Raw genomic sequence first — 27214 nt, forward strand, 5'->3', positions numbered from 1 at the left:
GCACATAAGCTGGAAAGATTCAGAAATCAATTTCAAAGCAGCGCTTACAAGCTCTATGTCAAACCTAGGTCGCCGGCCACTGCTGAAAAACTGCAAAGGTGGCCGGTAAACTAGGCAATGAAGAGAAAACTAGATAGATCATCAAAAATCCCTCAAATTCTTAAGCACAGAGATGATTTTTTAAAAAGGGGCAATTTACAAAGTTGCTTGTTTTTTACGAGCATTTTGTAATTTTACTTGTAAGAAATTGAAAGCACCGCCTTTAGGTTTGTTCTTTTTTCTTATGGTCCAACAAGAAAGTTAATAGAAAAAGAAAAAAAAAACAATGATTAAAAAAAAGCAAAACAAAAAAGTATAGATTTTAGGGGAGAATATAAGAAAACGTTCACATTCAGGGTAGAGAAGGAGGGACGGGCGTCCTTAAGTAGAACATATTTAAACAGATTATTTTAGTGCTTAAAATTGATAAAAATTTGTTTATTGCAATATTGTAAAATTCAGGTTTTGTTTTTGCTTTATTTTCCAATGCAGTCCACGAAATAAACAAAATAAATACTTTATCCACAAGTTTGATGCAAGCACATTGTGTTCATGACCTTGCGGGGTGTATTCTCAAGGTCATCGATGAACACTTATTAGAACTTTTTTTATTGACCAGCAATCACTCCCACTTTGCGACTAATACAAAAAAATAAAAAAGTGAGCATGTTCACACATTAACCGAAGACAAAAAAAAAAAATTAGATAAATATAAATTAGAATTTTTTTTTTTTGAAAGCCGTTGTAAATAATTTCTCTCTGAGGCGCTGTCTTTCTACCAAACAGCAAATATATACATATACATACAATCATATAATGCAGCTAACAGGACTATACATTTTGTACACTTTTTTTTTCAAATATTTTTGGATAAACAAAAAAAAAAACAAAAAAAAAGAAAAAAAAACAAAAAAAAACAAAAAAAACAAAAAGAAAACAAAACAAAATAGAAGCCTTTTTTTTCTGGACTGTTAATAAGTTAAATGCAAGATTTGTGGAGGCAAGGCATTAAGTAAAGCTAGGCCTAGGGGCAAGAATAAAGGATTCATTAGGTTAATAATATCTATAAATAACTTTACAAATATACAACGTTAACAAAATAACAATTTTTAGAACAAAACCGACAGTATAAAAATTAGATTATCGATGAGATCAGTGTCATTCTAGATTGCAATGCTTTTAAACCAGGACCAATAACACTTTTTTCTTTTTTTATACATTTTTTTAACGTATATACATTAACTGTGCATGGGAATTTACATTGTATTTTGATACAAATCATTTTGAAATTAATTGAACAGTCCCCGCTTTCAGGTATCTGAGGTTTAGTTAAAATGCAAACATCATAAAAGGAGGGCTCAATAATAAAAAAAAAAAAAAAAAAAAAAAAGTGAAATATTTTAAATCTATAAATTTAAAAATTAAACTTTTTTTTTTTAATCATTGTGTTTGTGTGTCTTAACCTGAAATGGTAATGATACATTGGTTATAAAACCACATATTTATGGTAGGTAAAATATAAGCATGTTTCACAGCATTTACTGCTCATATTAATCGTACGTTCTTACAATAGCATATTTAATGGATTAACAGAAGACCGGTCCCTTTCCATAAATGAAGTATTTTAATCTGCTGTTAATGCCGCTGTTCTCCTGAATCCAACGCAGTTTTCCCTTTGTTACTGTGCCTCTCCGTTCCTGAGATATTAGCCTTTCTCTCCTGTACATAAATTGTGTTTTTTTTTAAATTCTAACAAGGGGGTGTGGTCTCCTAGAACACTCCCATGAGGAGCTGAGGACCACACCTACTTTTTATGTAGAGGGAAGAAGTGGCCGTATCTCAGGAACGGAGAGACGCAAGAACGAAAGAAAAACAACGCCGGATTCAGGAGAACATCAGCATTTACACCAGGTACACATTTATGGCAAATAATGGAGACATTATCCCGTTACAAAATATTAGTTTAATAAATAAAAACTCCCCAAATCTTATTTTGTACTAATATATATATATATATATATATATATATATATATTTAGTTTTGCATTAAAAGTCTCAATTCTGATCTTTTAATTTTTTTTTTTTTTATCTAAATTTTTCATATCATATGCTTTATGTGCTTACAAGTGCTTCGGTAAATGGTAAGAGCTGAAGGTGACAGGACAATTGTCCTATAATTGGGATAGGTGATGGCCAAAAAAAGAAAAGAAAAATAAAGTGTTTAAAAAGAATGTGAGATATACTAGTGCTCAGATACCCAAAAGCAGAACAACGTTTGAGATTTACCCCCAAAAACATTCATCATACTGCATGTAAAAAATACACAATAAAACCCTAGGAAGTTTTTGTTTGGAGCTTGTTTGGATTCTCTTCTAGCATCGCAGGCACAGATTGGTTGCTCACTAGGGGTCACAGCACGAGGACCCCCTTTAGTGTTAACATTCTCCTTTTTTTTCAAATATATAAAATTTTAATATATTTTCTCTTTCGTCTTCTTTATATCTTGGCACATAAGTTCCTTCAGGCCAAACAGTGCTTTATGACTTTGTATACAGCAAATATTTTATACGGCTCAAAAAAAACAAAACAAAACAAAAAAAGAAAAATCCTTGTAACGACCGGGCAGTCCTGTCCATATGCCTCTAGTCTACATTCCTCCTGGGCGTCCGGTATAAAGTCATGTTCGGATGATACAGTTATATTGCTGGTGCTTAGGAAGACAGACCTCATCCGGAAGAATGTCATGTGCAAAGACTGAGTCGTCTCCCGATGAGCAAGTGCTGTGACTGTCCTGGCACGCCGGTGAATACTGTTCAAATGGCACAGAGAGGTCAAGGTACTCCTGAAATAGAAAAAAATAAATAAAAAATGCATTAAATAAAAATAATAACAATAATATTAGTTTGGTCTCTATTAAATGGGTTTCTCATCTTTTAAATGGGGAAAAAATGCTTAAAAAAAACACAACACAAGAAACTTTCCAATTTACCCCATATTAAAAAATTCCCTGTGTTCCCAAGAATGGAAGAATGCTATAGTTTACTGCTTGTTTCCAAGGTTACCGACCACCTCTGCTGTCTGTAAGAGGAGACTAGAGTTGTAGATCTTCGATTTAGAGCTGGCAGTTGCTTTGAAGCTAACAGGATCGATTGATGGGGGCAGCTTCAGTGCCCTTGCGCTCCTATGATGCGGCAGAGGGAGCTCTGCGCTCAACCATGCTGCTGATCCAAACTGCCACTCATTAGGAAGGCCACCGCCCCCTACAAAGCAGAGGAGGGGTGCACAGCACACAGCGGTGCAGTCACTATCAGGAGTCACAGCTTATCACGGCAAGAGCGGGATTTGCATACTTCCGGACACATTACGACTAGACGTAGATACAAGTGAATTGAGAAAGGCTGGGCACGACTAGTTGGCAGATGACCGCATGTATGCAAATTGCCAGCAATAACGTCTAGTTGGCGGATGACTGCATGTATGCAAATTGCCAGCAATAACGTCTAGTTGGCAGATGACCGCATGTATGCAAATTACCAGCAATAACGTCTAGTTGGCAGATGACTGCATGTATGCAAATTGTCAGCAATAACGTCTAGTTGGCGGATGACTGCATGTATGCAAATTGCCAGCAATAACGTCTAGTTGGCGGATGACTGCATGTATGCAAATTGCCAGCAATAACGTCTAGTTGGCAGATGACCGCATGTATGCAAATTACCAGCAATAACGTCTAGTTGGCAGATGACTGCATGTATGCAAATTGTCAGCAATAACGTCTAGTTGGCGGATGACTGCATGTATGTAAATTGCCAGCAATAACGTCTAGTTGGCGGATGACCGCATGTATGCAAATTGCCAGCAATAACGTCTAGTTGGCAGATGACCGCATGTATGCAAATTGCCAGCAATAACGTCTAGTTGGCAGATGACCGCATGTATGCAAATTGTCAGCAATAAAGGTGAATACTGACAGCATGAGCACCGCACGATGTCAGGATTCAGAAGTCTGCAGTCACATAGTGACTGCAGACTTATCAGGAGACCGAACAACCTTCTAATAATATACAAAAATAATTAAAAATACAAAAAATTCCATGAATAAAAAAATATAAAGTATTCTTTTTATTTTTCTATTTTATTATTTTTATTTTTACCAATTTAATTTTCAAGTGTTATCCTCTGCTTTCCCCAGTTTATCATCACGTAGAAAACTAACCCTTTTGTGATGGGTGAAGTTTTTTTTATTTAAAAAAAGCATTAAGAGCTGTGCGATCAAAAGGAGCTAATCATTCTGACAGAGTAATGCACAGTGCACATCTCACGTCATTCATTCGCGCAAATTGCTTCAATTACGAGTAAAGAAACAAGTTGTCTCAGTCCGTGCACAGAGGGTCTTTGTGTAACGGAGGCTGAGGGAATTCTCCGATGGGGGGCCTGCAGCGGATTGTAGGATTTTTACAGAGTGCAATGAGCTGGTAATGTTATGGCAGTGTAATGCAAGTAGTAGGGTCACCGCTAGGTACATATACCCTACAGTGCTGTCTTGTTCTGGACAAGGAGACATTGACGGACCCACTCAGACCACTCAGTCAAGGGTCTAAACATCAACTTCTGCAATAAAATCAAACGTTTCCCTATTGATAGAGGTTGTCTAGTTCAGAAATTCAGAATTTAAAAAAAAAATTGAGGTTCTCTCTCTTTTTTTTTGGCTTAAAATTAGCTACAAGCATGTCTCACTCTGGAGGAAGTCAAGTCTAAGCATTACACGTTTTCAATGATACCAGTGTAATACTTCATTTCTCCTCTGGAGGTGCTGTAGGGAAACGCATCACTTATTGCCGGATTGCAGCTGATTAGTGGAAATCCAGGTATGAAATGACTTACATCAGTAGATGTGACAGTAAGAGCACGGTCTAGGTCTTCAACAAGCTGCTTGAATGTTGGTCTTTGTGATGGGACAGCATGCCAGCACTCTCGCATGATCATGTATCTGAGAAAAGAAGAGAACACAGATCATCCATTGACCAACCCACGAAGATCATGCCGGTAGACTTCTTGTACCGGTGATGTAGGGAACTCTTCCATGTTGGCTTGTAATGGGCATCTGTCTTTGTGTCTGATAATGGTCTAATGTGTACGACTATGTGAAGGTCAACGGTGGACTTTGGTGGGACGAACCATCTAATATGTGTGGAGGTCTCACGGCCTTTCCCTTTTGGTTGATGTCGCGGGAGAGATGGAACCGGCTGTTGGATTTTAACATACCAAAAGTGGTCTTCTCTGAGGAGTGGCTTACTCCCCCCACCTCCAGCCTTTCTGAAAACGTGCACATTCACCCGAGCAAAGTGTGCTTGTATACGGGGATGGTATTTAAAAACGCCGACTTGAAGTGTATGGCAAGTAAATAATATGGGGGACTTTGTCTTTGTGGTGGCCGATATCTCAATTTCGTTGCGGATGGAAGCCACCACCACCACCTTCACTGGATTGGTACGTCCAGCAAAGCCACCTGAATGATCACACCCTGCCCATAATGTACACCCCAGAAGATGATTGGGAGGGGAGTTGGGCATATAAAAATAAAAAATGACGCCCCTTTCAGTAGCGTCTCAACACCACCACACTTCCCTGGACAGGGCAGGCGTGGTCCCTACTTCTGACTTGACTATTTCACTTCTTTGAAAGTGGTTGTCCATTTGCCTTTTGGGAAAAAAAAAGGTATACACATTCCTGCCAGACTGAGCTCACTGACGGAATTTCAGTTAACTCATTCAGTAGCCACTAAAAATAAAAAAAAAAAAAAGAAAGAGGCCACACAAGTCAAACTGTTTTTTTTTTTTTAAAGAAACCCAACTGCAAAAATGATATTAGCCCAAAATACATGCACTTAAGTAAAAAATAAATGAATAGAATAAAAAATAAATAAAATTAAAAAAATAAAAATTGTCCTTAGAGGTGGATACCCCACTCTCGAAAAATGGCAGCTGCATGGGCAGCATTGCCCCCTCTCGAAAATAGCAGCTGCATGGGCAGCATCGCCCCCTCTCGAAAATGGCAGCTGCATGGGCAGCATCGCCCCCTCTCGAAAATGGCAGCTGCATGGGCAGCATCGCCCCCTCTCGAAAATGGCAGCTGCATGGGCAGCATCGCCCCCCTCTCGAAAATGGCAGCTGCATGGGCAGCTTCGATGCTGCGTAGGTCCTTGGTCCCACCATACCAAAGCATCACCAATTTCTTATAAAGTCATCCAATGCATGAAGATGGGAGTTCGGCTACTTACAGCTCGTGTGTGCAATTGGCGGGCTTGTCCATTCGATGACCTTCTTTTAAGAGCTTAAACAGTTCCTCTACTGGGATCCCAGGGTATGGAGAGCCCCCCAAAGTAAAGATCTCCCAGAGAAGCACTCCGAATGACCATCTGGGGGAAAAAACACAATTAAAATTCACAAGTGTTTCTGCAGCAGAATTGATTGTTGGGGAGGAAGGTGTAGGGCATTCATGTGCGGCCATGCACGACTAACACTCGTAGAACTAATTGCCCGGGACACTTTAGTAGCAAAAAAAATTAAAAATGAAATAAAAGCCGGGCATGACGTCTAAATGTAAAACGAGTATTTAATCACGGCAGTGATGGCGCCTCCATTATTCCTCCGCCCAACCCTATTGTAAAGATTTCATCTGGGGCCGATGAATGGAACAAATCAAATTATTGATGCCCAGACCGGCCATGCTGAAATACAGCTCCACAGGGGATGTCGACCTGTTGCTTAGAACTACTGCTATATAGATCGACTACTTAGGCCAATGTATAGAACCGCTACCGCCAGTAGTAGGCCATACGATTGTTAGCAGTAAAGTGCCGCAATACTGCGCTCATAATGCACCAATACACAGAGCAAATACATAAAGGGGGAGTAAATGGTTTCTCCCCTCAAAACTGTGGTTAATGTGTCTATGATTATGGCGAATCCGGCTGTACGAGGAGAAATTCAGGCTTTACTGCCCTCAACACCCCCCTCATGTGCAATACTCAGGGCTATGCAGACCCTCTCCTCTAGCAGTCACCTGAGAGAACAATGTCTGCCACACATAGGATCAGTGATGTAATGTATGTACACAGTGACTGCACCAGCAGAATAGTGAGCGCAGCTCTGGGGTATAATACAGGATGTAACTCAGGATCAGTAATGTAATGTACACAGTGACTGCACCAGCAGAATAGTGAGTGCAGCTCTGGGGTACAATACAGGATGTAACTCAGGATCAGTAATGTATGTACACAGTGACTGCACCAGCAGAATAGTGAGTGCAGCTCTGGGGTATAATACAGGATGTAACTCAGGATCAGTAATGTATGTACACAGTGACTGCACCAGCAGAATAGTGAGTGCAGCTCTGGGGTATAATACAGGATGTAACTCAGGATCAGTAATGTAATGTATGTACACAGTGACTGCACCAGCAGAATAGTGAGTGCAGCTCTGGGGTATAATACAGGATGTAACTCAGGATCAGTAATGTATGTACACAGTGACTGCACCAGCAGAATAGTGAGTGCAGCTCTGGGGTATCATACAGGATGTAACTCAGGATCAGTAATGTAATGTATGTACACAGTGACTGCACCAGCAGAATAGTGAGTGCAGCTCTATGGTATAATACAGGATGTAACTCAGGATCAGTAATGTAATGTATGTACACAGTGACTGCACCAGCAGAATAGTGAGTGCAGCTCTATGGTATAATACAGGATGTAACTCAGGATCAGTAATGTAATGTATGTACACAGTGATCGCACCAGCAGAATAGTGAGCGCAGCTCTGGGGTATAATACAGGATGTAACTCAGGATCAGTACATGATCAGTAATGTAATGTATGTACACAGTGACTGCACCAGCAGAATAGTGAGTGCAGCTCTATGGTATAATACAGGATGTAACTCAGGATCAGTAATGTAATGTATGTACACAGTGACTGCACCAGCAGAATAGTGAGCGCAGCTCTGGGGTATAATACAGGATGTAACTCAGGATCAGCAATGTAATGTATGTACACAGTGATCGCACCAGCAGAATAGTGAGCGCAGCTCTGGGGTACAATACAGGATGTAACTCAGGATCAGTAATGTATGTACACAGTGACTGCACCAGCAGAATAGTGAGCGCAGCTCTGGGGTACAATACAGGATGTAACTCAGGATCAGTAATGTAATGTATGTACACAGTGACTGCACCAGCAGAATAGTGAGCGCAGCTCTGGGGTATAATACAGGATGTAACTCAGGATCAGTAATGTATGTACACAGTGACTGCACCAGCAGAATAGTGAGCACAGCTCTGGGGTACAATACAGGATGTAACTCAGGATCAGTAATGTAATGTATGTACACAGTGACTGCACCAGCAGAATAGTGAGCGCAGCTCTGGGGTATAATACAGGATGTAACTCAGGATCAGTAATGTATGTACACAGTGACTTTTCCAGCGGAATAGTGAGTGCAGCTCTGGAGTATAATACAGGATGTAACTCAGGATCAGTAATATAATGTATGTACACAGTGACTGCACCAGCAGAATAGTGAGTGCAGCTCTAGGGTATAATACAGGATGTAACTCAGGATCAGTAATGTAATGTATGTACACAGTGACTGCACCAGCAGAATAGTGAGTGCAGCTCTGGGGTATAATACAGGATATAACTCAGGATCAGTAATGTATGTACACAGTGACTGCACCAGCAGAATAGTGAGTGCAGCTCTGGGGTATAATACAGGATGTAACTCAGGATCAGTAATGTAATGTATGTACACAGTGACTGCACCAGCAGAATAGTGAGTGCAGCTCTATGGTATAATACAGGATGTAACTCAGGATCAGTAATGTAATGTATGTACACAGTGACTGCACCAGCAGAATAGTGAGTGCAGCTCTGGGGTATAATACAGGATGTAACTCAGGATCAGTAATGTAATGTATGTACACAGTGATTGCACCAGCAGAATAGTGAGTGCAGCTCTGGAGTATAATACAGGATGTAACTCAGGATCAGTAATGTATGTACACAGTGACTGCACTAGCAGAATAGTGAGTGGAGCTCTGGGGTATAATACAGGATGTAACTCAGGATCAGTAATGTAATGTATGTACACAGTGACTGCACCAGCAGAATAGTGAGTGCAGCTCTGGGGTATAATGCAGGATGTAACTCGGGATCAGTAATGTAATGTATGTACACAGTGACTGCACCAGCAGAATAGTGAGTGCAGCTCTGGAGTATAATACTGGATGTAACTCAGGAACCGTAATGTAATGTATGTACACAGTGACTGCACCAGCAGAATAGTGAGTGCAGCTCTATGGTATAATACAGGATGTAACTCAGGATCAGTAATGTAATGTATGTACACAGTGACTGCACCAGCAGAATAGTGAGTGCAGCTCTATGGTATAATACAGGATGTAACTCAGGATCAGTAATGTAATGTATGTACACAGTGACTGCACCAGCAGAATAGTGAGTGCAGCTCTGGGGTATAATGCAGGATGTAACTCGGGATCAGTAATGTAATGCATGTACACAGTGAGTGCACCAGCAGAATAGTGAGTGCAGCTCTGGAGTATAATACAGGATGTAACTCAGGATCAGTAATGTAATGTATGTACACAGTGACTGCACCAGCAGAATAGTGAGTGCAGCTCTGGGGTATAATACAGGATGTAACTCAGGATCAGTAATGTAATGTATGTACACAGTGACTGCACCAGCAGAATAGTGAGTGCAGCTCTGGGGTATAATACAGGATGTAACTCAGGATCAGTAATGTAATGTATGTACACAGTGACTGCACCAGCAGAATAGTGAGTGCAGCTCTGGAGTATAATACTGGATGTAACTCAGGAACCGTAATGTAATGTATGTACACAGTGACCGCACCAGCAGAATAGTGAGTGCAGCTCTATGGTATAATACAGGATGTAACTCAGGATCAGTAATGTAATGTATGTACACAGTGACTGCACCAGCAGAATAGTGAGTGCAGCTCTGGGGTATAATATAGGATGTAACTCAGGATCAGTAATGTAATGTATGTACACAGTGACTGCACCAGCAGAATAGTGAGTGCAGCTCTGGGGTATAATACAGGATGTAACTCAGGATCAGTAATGTAATGTATGTACACAGTGACCGCACCAGCAGAATAGTGAGTGCAGCTCTATGGTATAATACAGGATGTAACTCAGGATCAGTAATGTAATGTATGTACACAGTGACTGCACCAGCAGAATAGTGAGTGCAGCTCTGGGGTATAATACAGGATGTAACTCAGGATCAGTAATGTATGTACACAGTGACTGCACCAGCAGAATAGTGAGTGCAGCTCTGGAGTATAATACAGGATGTAACTCAGGATCAGTAATGTATGTACACAGTGACTGCACCAGCAGAATAGTGAGTGCAGCTCTGGGGTATAATACAGGATGTAACTCAGGATCAGTAATGTAATGTATGTACACAGTGACTGCACCAGCCGAATAGTGAGTGCAGCTCTGGGGTATAATGCAGGATGTAACTCGGGATCAGTAATGTAATGTATGTACACAGTGAGTGCACCAGCAGAATAGTGAGTGCAGCTCTGGAGTATAATACTGGATGTAACTCAGGAACCGTAATGTAATGTATGTACACAGTGACCGCACCAGCAGAATAGTGAGTGCAGCTCTATGGTATAATACAGGATGTAACTCAGGATCAGTAATGTAATGTATGTACACAGTGACTGCACCAGCAGAATAGTGAGTGCAGCTCTGGGGTACAATACAGGATGTAACTCAGGATCAGTAATGTATGTACACAGTGACTGCACCAGCAGAATAGTGAGTGCAGCTCTGGAGTATAATACAGGATGTAACTCAGGATCAGTAATGTAATGTATGTACACAGTGACTGCACCAGCAGAATAGTGAGTGCAGCTCTGGAGTATAATACAGGATGTAACTCAGGATCAGTAATGTAATGTATGTACACAGTGACTGCACCAGCAGAATAGAGAGTGCAGCTCTGGGGTATAATACAGGATGTAACTCAGGATCAGTAATGTATGTACACAGTGACTGCACCAGAAGAATAGTGAGTGCAGCTCTGGAGTATAATACATGATGCAACTCAGCATCAGTAATGTATGTACACAGTGACTGCACCAGCAGAATAGTGAGTGCAGCTCTGGGGTATAATACAGGATGTAACTCAGGATCAGTATACGATCAGTAGTGTGATGTGTTTATACTTTTGATGTAGACGTTCTCTTCTCGTGAACTAGACAAATCGCCTTCAGTTTTAATAAACCTGACATCAGCTTTGTTCCCATTATTACAATGTGCTTATGTGACTAGAGCCCTCCATGGGGGGAATGTTAATCCTTACACATCGCTCTGGTGAGTGTAGACACGGTCAAACAATGCTTCTGGAGCCATCCACTTCACAGGCAGCCGACCCTATTATTGAAAAGACAAAAAAAAAAAAAAAAAACAGACTGTACCATCAGCAAATTGGAGCAGCCGCCCTGGCACCATCCTATCTTCCCACCTAATCCTCCTCCTAAACCCTGCACTGGCGACTGCTGACTACAGCCGGGTCCGGCTAAAAACGCAGACCTCACGTCATCCTGGACAACCATCATCCATGAAGTCTCCGCTCATCCCTCCTAATAAAATCAATAGGATCCCCTCATACCAGGGGTCTATTCAATGCAACATTAGATCACCAGCCTCAATGGGTTAACATGTCCACTGCCTCTGCACTGGAAAAGATGGGGGACAACCAACAGGTTTGCCCATAAAGTGGACACCGTGGTTGTCAGCCGGCGACCAGTCTGAGACAAGGCAAGTATGGAGGGTTTCACCACTATCAGGAGTGATGGAATACCAAACCCTTGAATGGAGCCGTGTTACACTTCCTGCCAGCAGGAGGCGCCACCGTGCAGGCAAAGAACCAAGGACCTCCGTTGCTTCATGGACCTCCACCGATCATAAACTTCCTAGTGATCACTAGCTTTTTTTTTACCTGGATAATTCTATTCATTGTCACGGTCTCTGACCTAAGGAGCTTCCGCTCTAATTCCCCTCCCCCGCCATATATACATAACTCGAGCACTCGAGCAAACGGCAACTCACATTTGTGGTCTTCTTGTAGTAGTCTATGTTGTGAATGTCTCTGGCCAAGCCAAAATCGGCAATTTTCATCACATTATCGTCAGTAACGAGCACATTCCTGGCTGCCAGGTCTCGGTGAATACACTGCAAAAAAAAAATAAAAATAAATAAATAAAAATATATTTAAATACCTGAAAATCTGTTTAAAAAAATAATGATAAACTCAATATAGACCAAGATGGAGGACTTTGGTTACAGGGTATGTATACTTTTTCAACAATTTCTAAACTATTCCAATGTATCGAAAAAACATGAAAAAAAGGGAAGCAGTTTCACAAATACTGTGCGTCTCCATGGCAACAGACTACAAAACAATCCCTGTGTAGTCGGATTGTGTAGTTCTGTTTTTTTTTTTTTTTCACATCAGTCCCGTCTCTAAACATTAGCAAGAAAAGGGGGAAGAAGGGTAGAACTAACGCTCAAATACAGACTTGAACAGCGCGGGGTTTGTTTGTAGCATGTAATCACGGGAGACATATTGGTCTGCCTGAGAGCTGTGTACACAAAACGACACGGTAGTTATAATCAAGACTATTTGCAAGGCATCGAGTTTTATTTTCAAAGCATTTGCAGAAGTAATTGCCAAGGTACACGGACACCTAAAGACTGAAGCCTGGTCAAAACTAATGAAGCCCGGGGGAGAAAATACATTTTTATCAATTTTTCCACATTCTTCCATAACTTGTGGTTGTCTGGAAATGCTGAGAGTTGTGGTCCTCCAACCGGTTTGGAGTTACAGGATTGATTAATTCACTAGAAAATGTGGGACCAGAAAAAAAGGAAATCAAAGAACAGCGAACACTGGGACTTTGACTTTTTTTTTTAGCCTCTAGAGGGCACCATTTAGCAACGTAGTATTACATATACTGCAGGAATGAAGCAGAGCGTTGGCCTATAGTCTAGACTCTATACTGCCATATACCACCATACTATGAGGCTCTCGGGCATCCATATGGATACTGGGTACGTTGTCCTGTCCATATAGAGAACTTAGACACAGCAGAGCTGAATTTGTTGGTTTGCATAGGACTGCAGGTTATCAGAACCTTGTAAGTGGCAGAGACAGGCAGCCTCAGGGTCCAAGGAGAGACGTGACCAATGAGTGCATGATCCATTTGCATAGTCTCCTTAAAGGGGTATTCTTACTGTAGACCTTTGTGGCACAAAGTATGAAGATTGAGGGTCTTGCACCCCCCTAAGGCTAAAAGGTGAATACGAATCAATATGGAATCTTAATATTCAGGTGCAAACGTTACCCCTTACATCCCAGTCTGAGGCCTCTCAAGCAGCCAACTGAGATCTCTTGATCTTGATTTGCACTCAGGAGGGGTAACATCCCAAAAACATGTTTGGCTTTTATCCCAAGTTATGCGGAAAGGCTCGATAATGTCTTTTAGGATTGCTAAATCCAACAGAGTTCAAGTAATTGAAGAGACAATTTGCATATTTAATTTCCCATAGAAACACTGCATGGCCTTTAAGTCTCCTTACGCTGTCATGTCACTCTCCACAAGGAGAAACATCACCTCGCAATACCCGGGTGCAAACCACGATAAAGTGTTCGAGAAACTCAGCTCTGCTACATCTGTCTCCTTAAAATTAAACTTTTTTTTTTTTTTTAGTTCGGTAAAGAGTTAAATAACAATAAAAAAAAAAAAAGTATATGAACCCTTCTCTGCTGCAAAATGCAAAAAAAAAAAAAAAAGTTCCCAATTCTGTAGGTTACGGTAGAAGTCATCCAGCTCTGAAATCCTGCACAATAAGCGTCGCCTGAAGCATCTGGTGCTGGAGAGCTCGGATACACAAAGCCACAGGCAGAACGTGGAAGCTAAAGAGATGTCCGGGTCTTTCATTGTGTCCCCGCTGCGTGCTCGGGCGCAGGACAAAGATAATGGAACACCCCCCCCCTCCCACCCCCTCTTTATACTGACATGATCAGTCCCGGCGAGGGACACCGTGCTGACTATGCGGGTCCATTGTGGGGGTCTGTTTATCAGCCGGATCATCAGGGGAGCATTTTTTGGAGATGAATGGACAGCAGACATCCCGCCGTACCATCCGCTTTCATTATGGGAATGATTCAGCCGTACAGGCCAAACATCATGGATTGTTTGTGTATGGAGAGGGAGAGTGATCCCTTCATTAACTTACTGGGTGGGGGGCGAACTATCAATGTGACATAGATGCTCAAGAGAGACCGAATGATATGAAGAATGAACTGTGGCAGCAAGCTGAAGATGTAGCGGAGCTGGAACGGTCATGTAATTCTTTGAGCATCGCAACAATGCAGTAGGATAAACGCTGCAGATGCAAAGTGCAGTCCTATGTAAAAAAACAAACAAACAAAAAACTATTTGATTTAACAACTAGTGATGTGATAAGGTGTTATCTGAGCATGATCGGGTGCTAACAGAGTGCTCGAAACATATGTTCAAGTCCCCGCGGCTGAATGTCTCGCTGCTGTTCGCCAGTTGCAGGGAACAGGAGCGGGAACTAGAATATATTTTTTTGAGCACCCCGAAGTCACTCAGTTAGCGAGCTCAGATAACACCTTAACATTTTCTTCTTAAAGGATGATGTCAGAACAAAATGACTGATCAAACCAAGCACAGCCACATGGCCAAACAGTTCAGTGCATCTTCCTAACTACTTGTTTCCCATTTCCACCACCATATTCCTTGATTGACACCTCAGGAAGTACAGGAGCCAGAAGAGGGCAGAGATAGATGACAAACGCGTAGGTGAGAACATGCCCTGAACTGCTCAGCCGTGCCAAGTGCTTGGTTTGAACAGTCATTTTCTGCTGACAAGATCACCCGTGAAACCTAATTTAATCACCGCCACACGCTCTCTTCAATCTAAAGGTGGACTTGTAACAAGAAATTATCATTTTTTGGTTTTAATTAATTCATTAACGTACTTTTTGAGAGGCAAGGTATTCCAAGCCACGGGCGACCTGGTAAGCGCAGGAAACCAAATCTTTCAAAGTCAGTTGTTCAGCTGGAATCTTGCATGTATCGAAGGAATAGTCCATCCCAGGAGGACGGCGAGCCCTTAAATACTCCCTTAGATTCCCTTTAGATGCATATTCCACCAAGACGTAGAGAGGACCTACCCAAAAAAAACAAAACAAAAACAAAAAAGTGTAAAATATCGGAAATCAATAAGCCAATAAATCAATCTTCCACAGATGAGAATCTACTCATCGCAGTGATCAGATCACCTTCAGACCAGCTTCGATATACGAAAAGGTTGTCATTGTCAACTAATCTGGTCGTGGTCAGGAAATTCCCGACATGTATGTGGCCAATAACTGGGTCATTCTACCTGCTATATAGGAGACCACTTCCCTATATTTGCATAGACTTGTTTCCAGAATTCTTCAAATAGGAAAGAAAAAAATAGGCTAAACATAAAGGAACATAAATTTATGGAAAAAGAGGAAAACTTGGAGAAGACAACCAATGTGCAGAAAACGCTGGCACTAGAGGTTTATCAGAAGCAAGAAAACCAGGAAGGTCTACTAAGTTCATCTCCTCGAACGCCTCCTCCAGGAAACCAAATAATCAGGAACATCTCATAAAGAGGCGATATATCAATTTGGAGTTGGGGGTTGGGTACATATTTTCTGCACATTACTATCGCTTCAACATTACTAGCTCTTTGGCAAGGAAACCCTTGTTCTGCCACATCTGTTCCTAAAGCCTGTGCCTCATCACAGAGCGGCTGCTGCTTGGAGAAGGTAATTTATTACCGATGCTATTTAATAAAGTGTGAGGGAAAGGTTCACAATCTAAATTCTCATTAATTTTTCTATCCCCCTATTAATAATTAGAGGAAAGAACGGTTAGATTTTCTTTTCTCGAATGCAACTAGCTAAAATAGAAATTAGAAAATTTGCAATATGATTTTTCAGGATGTTCCATTTTTCTAGTATTTAAAGGGTTACTTCCATTTTAATTACATGAATACTGTTGGATAGAGTTGGTAAAAAGAAGCAAATTTGCAATTTACTGCTTATTAAAATTTGCAGCCATTCTTCAGATATTAACACTTTTCTTTGCTTTACAGCTTGTTGCCTAGGAGACCGACCACCGCTGCTGTGTAGCTTGTAAGCGCTGCATTGAAGCTGGCCTGGGGTTAGGAGGTAGCAGAGCACTCCAGCAATCCTGGCCGGCTTCAAAACAATGCTTAAAAGCACAATTTTTTTTTTTAATTTAAGAAAAAAAAAAAAGCTTGTAAGCACGATAGCAGAACGATGCATGTTCTGCTATCAGCAGTGGTCGGTCTCTAGGACAACGAGTTGTAAACATAAATACCTGAAGAACGGCTGAAAATTTTAATAAGGAGTAAATTGCAAACTTACTTGTATTTACAAGCTCTATCCAACAATACCCTTTTATGAAGATGAAAATAATCCCTTTAAGCCCATTTATAGCAGATGCTAAAATAAGGGACGTCATTCCGCAGCTGGTTTGATTTGATAACTCTATAATGTTATGCAATGAGACCTTTGTAAAAAGGCCATGGTGTTCTCTTGTTTAGTTGCTTTTCATTCATGCAGATATCAAGGTAATGCTTCTAAATTTCCCCAGATAAATCATCTAAAAAGGTAAAACAAACTACTAGAAGTGAAGAAATGATAAAAAAAAAAAATTGGGTTAACCCATGCCATGCCATGTACCATATAAACAAGGCAACGTACCATCTTGTGTGCAGGCACCAAGGAGATTGATGATATTTTTATGCCTTCCAATCATCTTCATCATTTCCATTTCAGACACCAGATCTGAGAGATCTTTATCAGTGGCATCATCTGCAACCAGGCAGGAGAGCAAATATTATAACCAAAACATGGAGTAAAAAGGGATAAAAAAAATCCATTCCAACTAACTTTGATTTTCCTTTACCTTTTAACATCTTCACAGCTACAGTTATGGCTCTATTGGGTTTGTCCTTATCAATACCGATAGCTTCGGCCATGACGACTTGGCCAAAGCATCCTTCACCCAATGGTTTTCCCAAAGTCAACCTAGCACAAAGAAAAAAACCTGTAAGACGTGGACTGGATAAGGCCTATTCTTGGTCTTCAAGATCCATTTCCAAAATTTGAACACACCTAGATCTTGATAATTCCCATTTTGGGTCGGCCGGCAATCCAAGTTCCGATACATTGGCCAACAATGTCCCATCGGTGGAGGACAAGTGGGTAATTCTCACCAGTGGAGTGTTGGAATTCATGGAAGAGTTGGACTCCAGAGACACCTGCTTAAATAAAGCAAATAAAGTGTATTATTGCCAACTGTGTTGGGCTTATGGTTAAAAAAAAAAAAAGAGGAAAAAGATAGAGAGGAAGAAAGGAGAATTTTGAAGGCATCTAAATGGCCTCTGTTGGGCAGGAAGGGGTTTAAGTTCCTCTACTCCTCAAGCATTTCATTGCCATCAAAATGTAAATTGGATAAACTCATCACCATTTTTTTTTCTCTGGCTGGGAATACATTTAAATGTCATTACTATCATTATTATGAGCACCACAGCATGTTCGGGGAATTGAGCACCTCCAAGGTTACCGGGAAGACAACAAACATATTGCAACATATGCTCTCCAGCTCTGTTCGAAGGAAAGGCGAAGAGTATCCGAGCTTATAAAACATTACATTGATCTTTCATCTCTTTCCCTGAATGGGTAAAAGATCAAAACCCTTTACAAATACATGCAGTTCAGGGTTCTGCAACATCATGCACCCGTGAAGAGGAGAAAGAAGACAGATATGTTAAAAATACCACATGAAAGAAAACATGAAGGAATAAATGACTGAAGCACTCAAAGGAAATGTGATACATAAGAGAAAATGTATTATATAAAGCCAATTTTTTCGTGTAACATGAATATACAATTAAAAAAAAAAAGTTAAGAAATCTCAATTACTACAAGAAAGCACTGAGTAATATATTAAGTTGAAAGAGCCATCCTGGCATTGAGCTGTCACTGTTTAAGAACTAAAAGGACGCTCTTTAAAAAAAATCTGGCCTTTTCTGACTAAGGCTGGCCATATACATTAGATGGCTGTTGGCCAACAGTCATCTCAGCTGATACTCCCATACACATGAGTGCTCGCTCAAACAAGCGCTCCTGTGTATTGTCATCATTTAACCGCTTTCGGCTCGATTTCAAGCCATGACGATTTAATGGATGAACGATCTGTAGGAAGATCGATCTTGTACAAGTCTAGATAGGTCAACCAGGGTCTTCTTCTCTGTTATCTTGATATCATGCCACCGGGTTTCTGGTCTTCCTCTTCGCCTTATGCCACTGAATGACATGTCTCCCGGTGGCTTATGTTTGGGAGAACAATGCAATCGGCAGTCCAATATCAGACATGCGTGAACAACACCTCTCCCGACCATAAGTCGACCGGCGCCCCCTTGCACGTTAGGCCACCGGCCCAATCAGTCGATATCAACGGATTCAGTAGACATTAGCGTGATGTGTACATGGGACCTTACAGGTACCTTGGCAAATGTTTGACTATGTCAGATCTTTCGTCTATTGTGAACACCCACAGAATTATGTAAAAGCAAATGTTGACCAAGTGTCCTCGGTGGTAGAGTCTAAATATTAGACATTTCTTTTGCAGTACTGTTGGCAGTAAGAGGGGTTTATTTTTGACAAATGACCATCTTTATCCCTGCTAGAATGCAGCCATCGATCTACATACAGGATTGTTTTAGGATTCAGAGGCTTGGCTTCTGAACTTGGTACATTTAGGAAACCTGCACATGAAAATCTTAGGACGAACGCTATGCTTCTTCATTCTTTGAAGTTAATGGTTCATAGGGAGGAAAAAAGTATGGAAATTAGTTTTCCCATTTCTCTGGTGAAAGAAAAAATATGGTGGGGTTCAAGTATGGTCAAAATTTGCATCAAACGTGAAGTACAAGTTTTGGTGATGTGACGCCTTTCAACACTGGAATACTATGAATGACGATAGGCAGTTGGATTTTGAGATGGTTGCAAATTTAGCTTCAACAGGTGATTAAGATTAGATTCACAATATTAAAGTCATATAACTACAAAGCTTTGAACAGAGGAAGCGGAAAAGCGCAACCAGGGCCAAGAGTCCACCTACAGATGGATCTGGGAATCAAAGAAAGACGCATGATGTGGGATTATATTTCACGGGTAGGAGTCTACACTCTTACAGTCAGATAAGCTTTAATTTTTCAAGGGCGATGATGACTATGCCAACATTAAACATAGGTAATGGTTATAATGGATTATTCCATACATAGAGGTGAAGAGTTGTGTGGTCACTGGATTTACTAATGTACCACCAGTGGTCAGAGGTCAGTCAAAACTAAAGCACCATAAAGCTATAAATAGGGCATGAAATGCGAAAAGATGGAAGAAGGAAGAAGACCGACAGTAATCTTGTATCTACTTTCTGTTACCTGTCGTTTCAATGGAAATTTGGAAACCTTCTGCACAGTTGGTGTATTCATGGCCTTCTTGGAAATGTTCCTCATCCGGTAAGTGATGATGATGATAATGACCACCAAGAAGAAGACAATGGTTGTAGTCACCACAATTAGGATGCTGACAGAGTTGGAGGTGGTGGCTTCTACTTTCACAACTGGTTCTATTGGGATGAAAAATAAATGTTATAACCCTTAATGGAGTCAAAGAAAGAGTCTGAACAAAGGGGTAAAAATGTAGTTGTGCAATATTTAATGGTGATTTAGATAAACTGGTGGTTACACACGAATCTTGCTGCACACTGAAAATGGGGGGGGGAATGTTTAGCTTTGAAAATCATAAATTTGATTTTTTGAGTCTGAGATATGTTAAAGAGATTTTCTGGGTCTTTAATACTGAGAGTGTAAGCTAGTAATATATTATCAGTGGTGGTATTATTCTAGGGTCTTTCAATAATAAGTGAAATAACTGCTATGTCCACCAAGTTCCAAGCCCCCTCCATGATAAATAATGGGCACTGTGATATATATATAGTTGTGTGCCAGGTACTGCATTTCATTACTGAGCTACAGTACCAGGTACAGCCCCAAAAAATTGAAAAGGGACATGGCACTTGCAAAAGAATTGCGATCTCTTGACTCAACCAGTGTGCTGGGAGTCAGACCGCCACTGATAAAATTCAAAAGGGAAGGCCATCAATATTTTGATCCTTTTTTCTGCTCCTTCAGGAATGCGACTAATTAAGAGGGATACAAGACTTATAGATAAATGTAGGTTTGATCAATATATTTAGACTAATAAAATAAAAACATAATAAAAAAATACTATGACATGTAAAAGAGTATGATTGATCAAAAGTAATCCGGAATCAGTGGAGAGCAGAAGAGCGCTGTAGCATATGGAACGTAGGGGAAAAGAATAACGGAACCCAACACCATGATTTACAAACACAAAACTAATTAGATCATCATAATAAAAAGGTCAAACAAATAAGATGTACAGAAATGCCAAACAAAAAGACACAAAAGGAGTGGTTTAAAAAAACATGGAATTAAAAAAAAATACATTGAATTTTTTTTTTGATAAACGCTAAGGGGTCGATTTCATCAAAGTTTTTCCTGCAGAAAACTGGTGTAAGTTCTTTGAAAAGTCACAAGAGTTTTGAGCAAAGTTGAAATTTTGCCACTGTTTTCCTGGCAGTTCGCATAAGCTCCTCCGCAATGGGAAGAACTGGGTGAGATAGGGCATGTTCACGTCTACCTGTCCGATTAATTAAAAGTGCTGGCGATTTGGACTTCAAGAACTGCTACTCTAGTCCTTGACTGGAGTAGCATTTCTGGCGCGGTGCACAGAGAAGATGCACCAAATTCATTAAGTGGCCTTGTAATGAATTCGGAGCATCCTGATCCAGCAAGACTTCATAAATCGGCCCCAAAGGGTTTAATTTGGACTACTTTTTATCCATAACACAAAGCAATCTGCTTTTCACACAAGGGTCGTATAAAGGGTTGGACTAAGGGCGAAGTCAGATGGCTGCATAAATCTGACTGAGATCGGAACGCAGCGCACAGATTGGCCGGCGGCTATCATGTATTTTTATGCAGTGTTGACTCTCAGATCGCGAGAACCGCTGGCCAGTCCATGGACTGTATTCCTACCTCGGTCCAATTTATACGGCCATCTGACTGAGCCCTAATGAAGATCGATTGGACCTAGTTTGGCATTTCTTAAGTACACAGAAAGAATCACCGAAAAAGAAGAAAGAGGGAATACCTGGTAGAACGGTCAGCCAAGCAGTGTGATGTGAATAGCCAATAGAATTCCCAGCCAGACAGGTATACTCCCCAGCATCCTCAAAAGACACATTGCGTAAAACGAGAACCTCAATATCCTTATCCGAGGAGTATACACCCGTAGGCTAAAAAAAGAATGGAAAGAAATAAAACTAAAAACAGGAGAAAGAGGAAAACAGGAGGGGGGCGGGGGGGAAGAAAAAAGAATAACACCAATGAAAACTAATGCAAAAAAAAATAAAAAGCGAGAATCCCAGCAGGAGGCTAAAAGTCAGCAAGGTGTCCTAAGCTTATCACCTGTAAGAGAAACAGAGACCAGCACCCTTCACCAGGTTTTATAAAGATCTGTCCCACCAACAAGGCATGCAGGTGAATGAGATCTGAAAAATTGACCCACAACATGGCTTTAACTGCTTCTAAATGGAGCAAACCCTGGAATTCTCAAAACGTTTGAGCCTTATTAGTATTACGTCATCCACTTAATTTCAGAATTAATTTCAGTCCAAAACGTTATTTGTATCTTGGAGAGTCGTGAGGGAGTGTCATTATAAAGCACATCCGACCTCAGTAATTGTCTAAGCTCATCGTAAAATGGTAGGTTTGGCCTACAAAAATATCTGTCATCATGAAGATGGAGTTATCCACCACATGTTACAATTTGCACAACTTGATTTGAAGAATCCCCCCAAAAAGTGGAGTTCCTCATCTACTGGACTGCCAGTTGTGGGTTTCTTTTTCAGTACAAATCTCTTGATTTTGAAGGGACAGAAACACCATCGGTGGTGGAAACACCAAATTATTAAGCAACCAAAGACCCAAGAATATTCAATTCTTTTCGGCTTGAAATCTCATTTGAAACCTGGAGGTCTATGGGTTTTTACCTGCTGCTGGATCGTAAATGTTGAGCCAAAATGTAGCTTCGGCTATGCCGATGAAATTGTTGGCTCTACATATATATTCTCCTTCATCTTTGGAGGTCACATTGCAAAGATTTAAGACAACATCAGCTTCTGAATCATTGCTTATCCATGTCTGCAGGAACAGCAAACACTCAAACTTCAGAATACGGCTTCAAACTTGATAAATCGCCATGAAAGAAACAGGGTAATGTCGGCCTCCATCAAGTCTCATAAAATCATATTTTTACTCAGGTACTCTTTGGGTTCGCTATAGCGTAAAGAATATTTTACAAGATCGCAACGCTTTTCGGAAAGGCTGGACCTTCGTGATTAATCGAAAGCTGCAATACTTTTTGTAAGTCAAATCGAAAGGATGACCAAATTTTATTCACTTGTATTCTGGTGCAAATATTGCTCTAAAATGTAAGTTACCATCCATCTCCACCTTTACAGGATTCTTCCAGGAATTAAAGTTAATCTATCTGCAGAGAATGACTGTGCCAACCAAGTTCAGGCTCTCGGTGCAACCTTGGCATGGCCAAATAGTTCTGTGCACCTACTTGTTTTCCGACTGGTTTTCCATCTATCTCCACCCTTCTTTTGCTCTATAAAGCCAGAGATGTCAATCAAAATAGATGGGAGGCCAGAGATAAAGGGAAAACAAGTAGGTGGAAAAGTGTACAGAACTTTTTGGCCATGCCAAGGATGCACTGAGGTTGGAACCGTCATTCTTTGCTGACAGATTCCCTTTAACACTTCTAAAGTTTAGGTCATTGTGTGTTTGCTCGAAACACAACTAAAATAGAAAAGTGGACATCCTATCCAGCACGTCCGTGCTAAAGAGTAGCAGTAGGGAATGATGCCTCGAAACCCTACAGATGGTATGGTCCATAGGAATTCATCTGTAGCATTTGGAAATAGGTTAGCATCCCAGGAATCGGAGGCCTACCTATCAAAGATGCATTACCTAATCTTTATTATATTTACATTATTATTCAAGATGGGAGGAGAAAAATAAATAAATGATAATAAAAAAAAAAAAAAACAATCACAAATTTTCTTGACCCCCAGAAAGTAAAATATAAAAAACCTCCTTAAAATATTTATTTTTTTGTAATAGCTAGATTATTTAAATTTAGGGAAATATTCCCGGTTTTAAAACAGATCTAATTATTCCGCCAATCCCACCCTACTGCAATTTGATATTTAAATACAAATGTAAACAGCAAAAAAGAAAAAATCCAGATGAAAAAAAAAAAAAATTATAACAAGTAGTCCTAAAAGTATAGAAAAAAAAAAGGAGAAAAATAACCTTTTAGAAAAGTAATGACAAATTCTTTTTTTTCAGGATAGTAAGGCAAAAGTCATTATCTCAGAGTGAGTCAAGTTACCGAACAATATTTACATAATGTCACGGCTGAGTGAGATGAGAGAGCTCCATTTATCCTCCCACCCCGAGTGACATGACCGTCAGTGACTCAGTTATTGTGTTCTGAAAAGAAATAGCTAATCTTAAATGATTTTTCAGGTTAGTCACATTAATCTGGCAGATCCTTCTTAAAGATGACTTATTCATCACCCATAGACCCACAATTGCTCTTGACCGAGCCTGGCACAACAGACTAGAAGAATTAAAAATAAATTCAGTAGACTTTGTGGAGCTTTTACAGAGACGCATCATAAAAAATAAGGCACAGACAATAGTAAAAAATGCCTCCCTCAATCTAAAATAAAGAACATATTCCTAAATCTAGAACCACCTGTATACCAGTAAAATGCTACGACAACTGTTGGTGTGGCCATGCCCGACAGATGGGGGTACCACCGATCCAGAGTTTCCTTGATCCTTCTTGTAGAGGGAGATGGTGGCCACTACATCCAGGTGGAGATTGAATGAAAAGATGGCCGATTATGTCCATGGCTCTCCAAGTTATTGTCTATGAGAGCTATTTAGGCCAGAAAAAAAAGAGGTCTTATGTATCCTAGAACTCATAGCTAATAATTTGCTGCATTATTACCTGGTGAGCCAAAACAGACCATAAAAATTTGCAATAAATAAAGGATATATAAAAAAAAACAAAAAACAAGGAATTCTCTGGAGAAGTAGGAATAAAGAGCAAAAACTGATCTGATAAGTCCAACAATGAATGCACCTCATTCTGCCCCACCAAGTATCAACCACAAGGCTCCGAAAAAGTCTTCCATAAGAGCCATAACCAACTTTGAAGCCACTCAGCTTTTCATCTTATATATAATTGCCTAGAATACTACTTCCTGCAATTTGTGCCAACTTCCGTGGCTTTGTCCGGAGCTAATGTCCGGAGCTAATGTCCGGAGCTAATGTCCGGAGATAAGTGACGTCAACAGTGTCCAGTGTCTGATTGGTTGCCGCCTGCTGCGAGTGACCAATCAGAAACGTGCCGTACTGTGACACACTCCGCCCGCCATTTTGGTGTGATTTTTGAATTTTTTCCTCACAGCAAGTTTCTACTGCGTGGAGGCGGGCCCAGTGACGTTGCTCTTCAAGCTCCTGCCGAATTTCAAGTATATATGGATTCTAGACTCCCGATTCTTTAGAATCGGGCTGCCATCTAGTAAAACCATAAATGGTTAAAGACTCCTACATAATTTCGAGATTATTCATTTTAAGGACCTGGAAGTCAAACGTGTAGAACATCAGGTGTTCCAAAGCTTACCTTCAGAATTGAGACATAAGGATCTCCGTCCTGTCCATATTTACTTCCATTAATTTCCACATGTTTTAGCCATTGTATGTGAGGTTGCGCATCGCTGTAAACCTTGCAGTGAAATTCCACATCACTCCCAACCACAACAGTTTTATTAGCAGGTAACCCTGCCTGGAGTATGGGTCGGTGAGAAGATCGTTCTAAATAAAAAAAAAATAAAGTGACGATAAAAATGTTCAGTGTAGAAGAAACAAGTACCACAAATCACAGTTCTCCCACTAAATACTTAAAAAATAATAAAAAAACATAAAACACAAGACTTGGCCAAAAAGTTTGGCAGGTCTCTTTACCTTTCATTGGACCTACATTAAAGACTCTAGTCAATGTTGTTATACGTGAGTGCTGGAGACATTCAAAACCTCGTTCTTCAGAGGACACATTGTGGCTTGTTAAAGTCATATGCAAACATGTCTGAAGAACCTATGCTGGTCCAACTCAGCTGCCAAAGAACTTAGCAATGCCTTGCTGGCTATTGGAGATCTACTATACGTTTGCCAAATATCCAATTTCCTTCCCCAGCTTCAAAAAGTACATAAACATCACAACAAACAAACTGGGTATTGTATGGTCTGTAAACATATACAGAAGTCCTCTAATAAGGAGGGTCCCACACAAAGACGTCTTAGTAAGGCTCATGCATATGTAAGATGAGTTCATGCAATTAGAACCTCATTATGAATAATGGTATAGTCTTAAGAGTATTTTTTGGAGAAATGTTGAGTCTTTTCAATTACCTAGCACATCCAACTGAAAGGTCTGTCGAATAGTACCGTACTTATTCTCCACCACACATGTATAGTTGCCTTTATCGGATGGGACCACGCTCTCCATAACCAGGCTCCACTGCTGGTGGCGAAGCTTTAGAGAAATAAAAAGGAAAAACAGGTCAGCAAAACTACAGAATGCTAAGCCAATGTAGGTTGTGATGATCAATGGAGAGAACTCTATGCCAATGTAGGCTGTGATGGTCAACAGGCAGAGGTCTATGCCAATTTAGGTTGTGATGATTAATGGAGAAAGCCATTTGCCAATGCAGCTTGTAAGAGGTTAATGTAAAGAAATCTATGCCATTGAGAGGTTATGATGGTCAACGCAGAGAGCTTTATTTCAATGTAGTTTTTAACGGTCAACGTAGAGAAGTCTATGCCAATGAGAAGCTATGATGGTCCACTGAGAAAGCTCTATGCCAATGTGGGTTATGACTGTCAACATAGAGAACTCTATGCCAATGAGGAGTTATTATGGTAAATATAGAGAAATCTTTGACGACGAGGGATTAGAATGGTCAATGTAATGAACTTTGCCAATGTAGGTTGCGATGGTCATCATGTAATCATGTATGAAGCTGATCATAGAGTTTTACATGTTCCCTGGGTTTAGTAAGTGCTTATTGCTGTTGTCAGGCAGTTATTAGACCTCTGGGAGAAATTTCCTCATCTGGTGGATTTAGTAGTACTACAGTTGTGACATGTTATTTTTGGTTGTCCAGACCAACCGATGCACACCTATTTAGGTTGGTCAGGCATGAGAGATTGGTTATGGGATATATAGCCAGTTTTCGTTGGATCTTACAAGGAATTTGATAAAAAAATTACTGACCATAGTTCTTATGAAGCCCACCAAAATTGATTGGATAAAAAAAAAAAACAAAAAAAAAAACCTTAGACTAGCTCCAAGTCTGACACTCAGGTGGAGCAACCTCTCGCATATGCCATTGACCATGAAAGCGTTCTCAATATTTTATAGTATTTTTACCCCCTGTATACTTGGACGGCTGGGTAAGAAAAAAAAAATATTCCATGTTGCTCCGGCTCTATACGCTGAAGAAAAAAAAAAAATCAAAAAGCAGGAGATATCTCCAAGCCCTCGCTAACCAGCACAGACATCACAAAACGTTAAATTTTTCCGTGAGTCAGTGTATAGCTGGAATTCTCCAGAGTTTATTTTTCTCCGTCTCTCCATGGAGACTGTTTTCGGCGCAGTTCGGATCTCAGACCGAGTAAACGTTAGACACGGGAGTCCGGGAAGAGATAATCCACCACTTTTTTT

The 27214-nt window shown here is 40.4% G+C and overlaps 1 protein-coding gene across 4 annotated transcripts in view; it reads right to left on the minus strand.

Annotated features, from left to right (window-relative positions):
• Positions 1-2126: 2126 nt before the first annotated feature.
• The window catches only part of FGFR3 (fibroblast growth factor receptor 3), a 92424-nt gene continuing 67336 nt past the window's right edge, over positions 2127-27214 (minus strand). Inside the window, exons 6-18 of one of the 4 annotated variants that reach the window (XM_069744893.1) lie at positions 25900-26023; positions 25115-25305; positions 21500-21644; positions 19702-19889; positions 17369-17514; positions 17160-17281; positions 16955-17065; positions 15170-15360; positions 12211-12333; positions 11462-11532; positions 6320-6457; positions 4924-5029; positions 2127-2881 (exon numbers count right to left, since the gene is read on the minus strand). In XM_069744893.1, the coding sequence (XP_069600994.1) occupies positions 2717-2881; positions 4924-5029; positions 6320-6457; positions 11462-11532; positions 12211-12333; positions 15170-15360; positions 16955-17065; positions 17160-17281; positions 17369-17514; positions 19702-19889; positions 21500-21644; positions 25115-25305; positions 25900-26023 (1821 nt within the window). In that variant the 3' untranslated portion in view covers positions 2127-2716. Of the gene's footprint in view, positions 2882-4923; positions 5030-6319; positions 6458-11461; positions 11533-12210; positions 12334-15169; positions 15361-16954; positions 17066-17159; positions 17282-17368; positions 17518-19701; positions 19890-21499; positions 21645-22400; positions 22552-25114; positions 25306-25899; positions 26024-27214 lie in introns of all 4 variants that reach the window. The other 3 variants (XM_069744892.1, XM_069744891.1, XM_069744890.1) reach the window with 3 other exon arrangements.

This window comes from Ranitomeya imitator, chromosome 1, assembly GCF_032444005.1.
Source record: "Ranitomeya imitator isolate aRanImi1 chromosome 1, aRanImi1.pri, whole genome shotgun sequence".
Classification (NCBI taxonomy): Eukaryota; Metazoa; Chordata; class Amphibia; order Anura; family Dendrobatidae; genus Ranitomeya; species Ranitomeya imitator.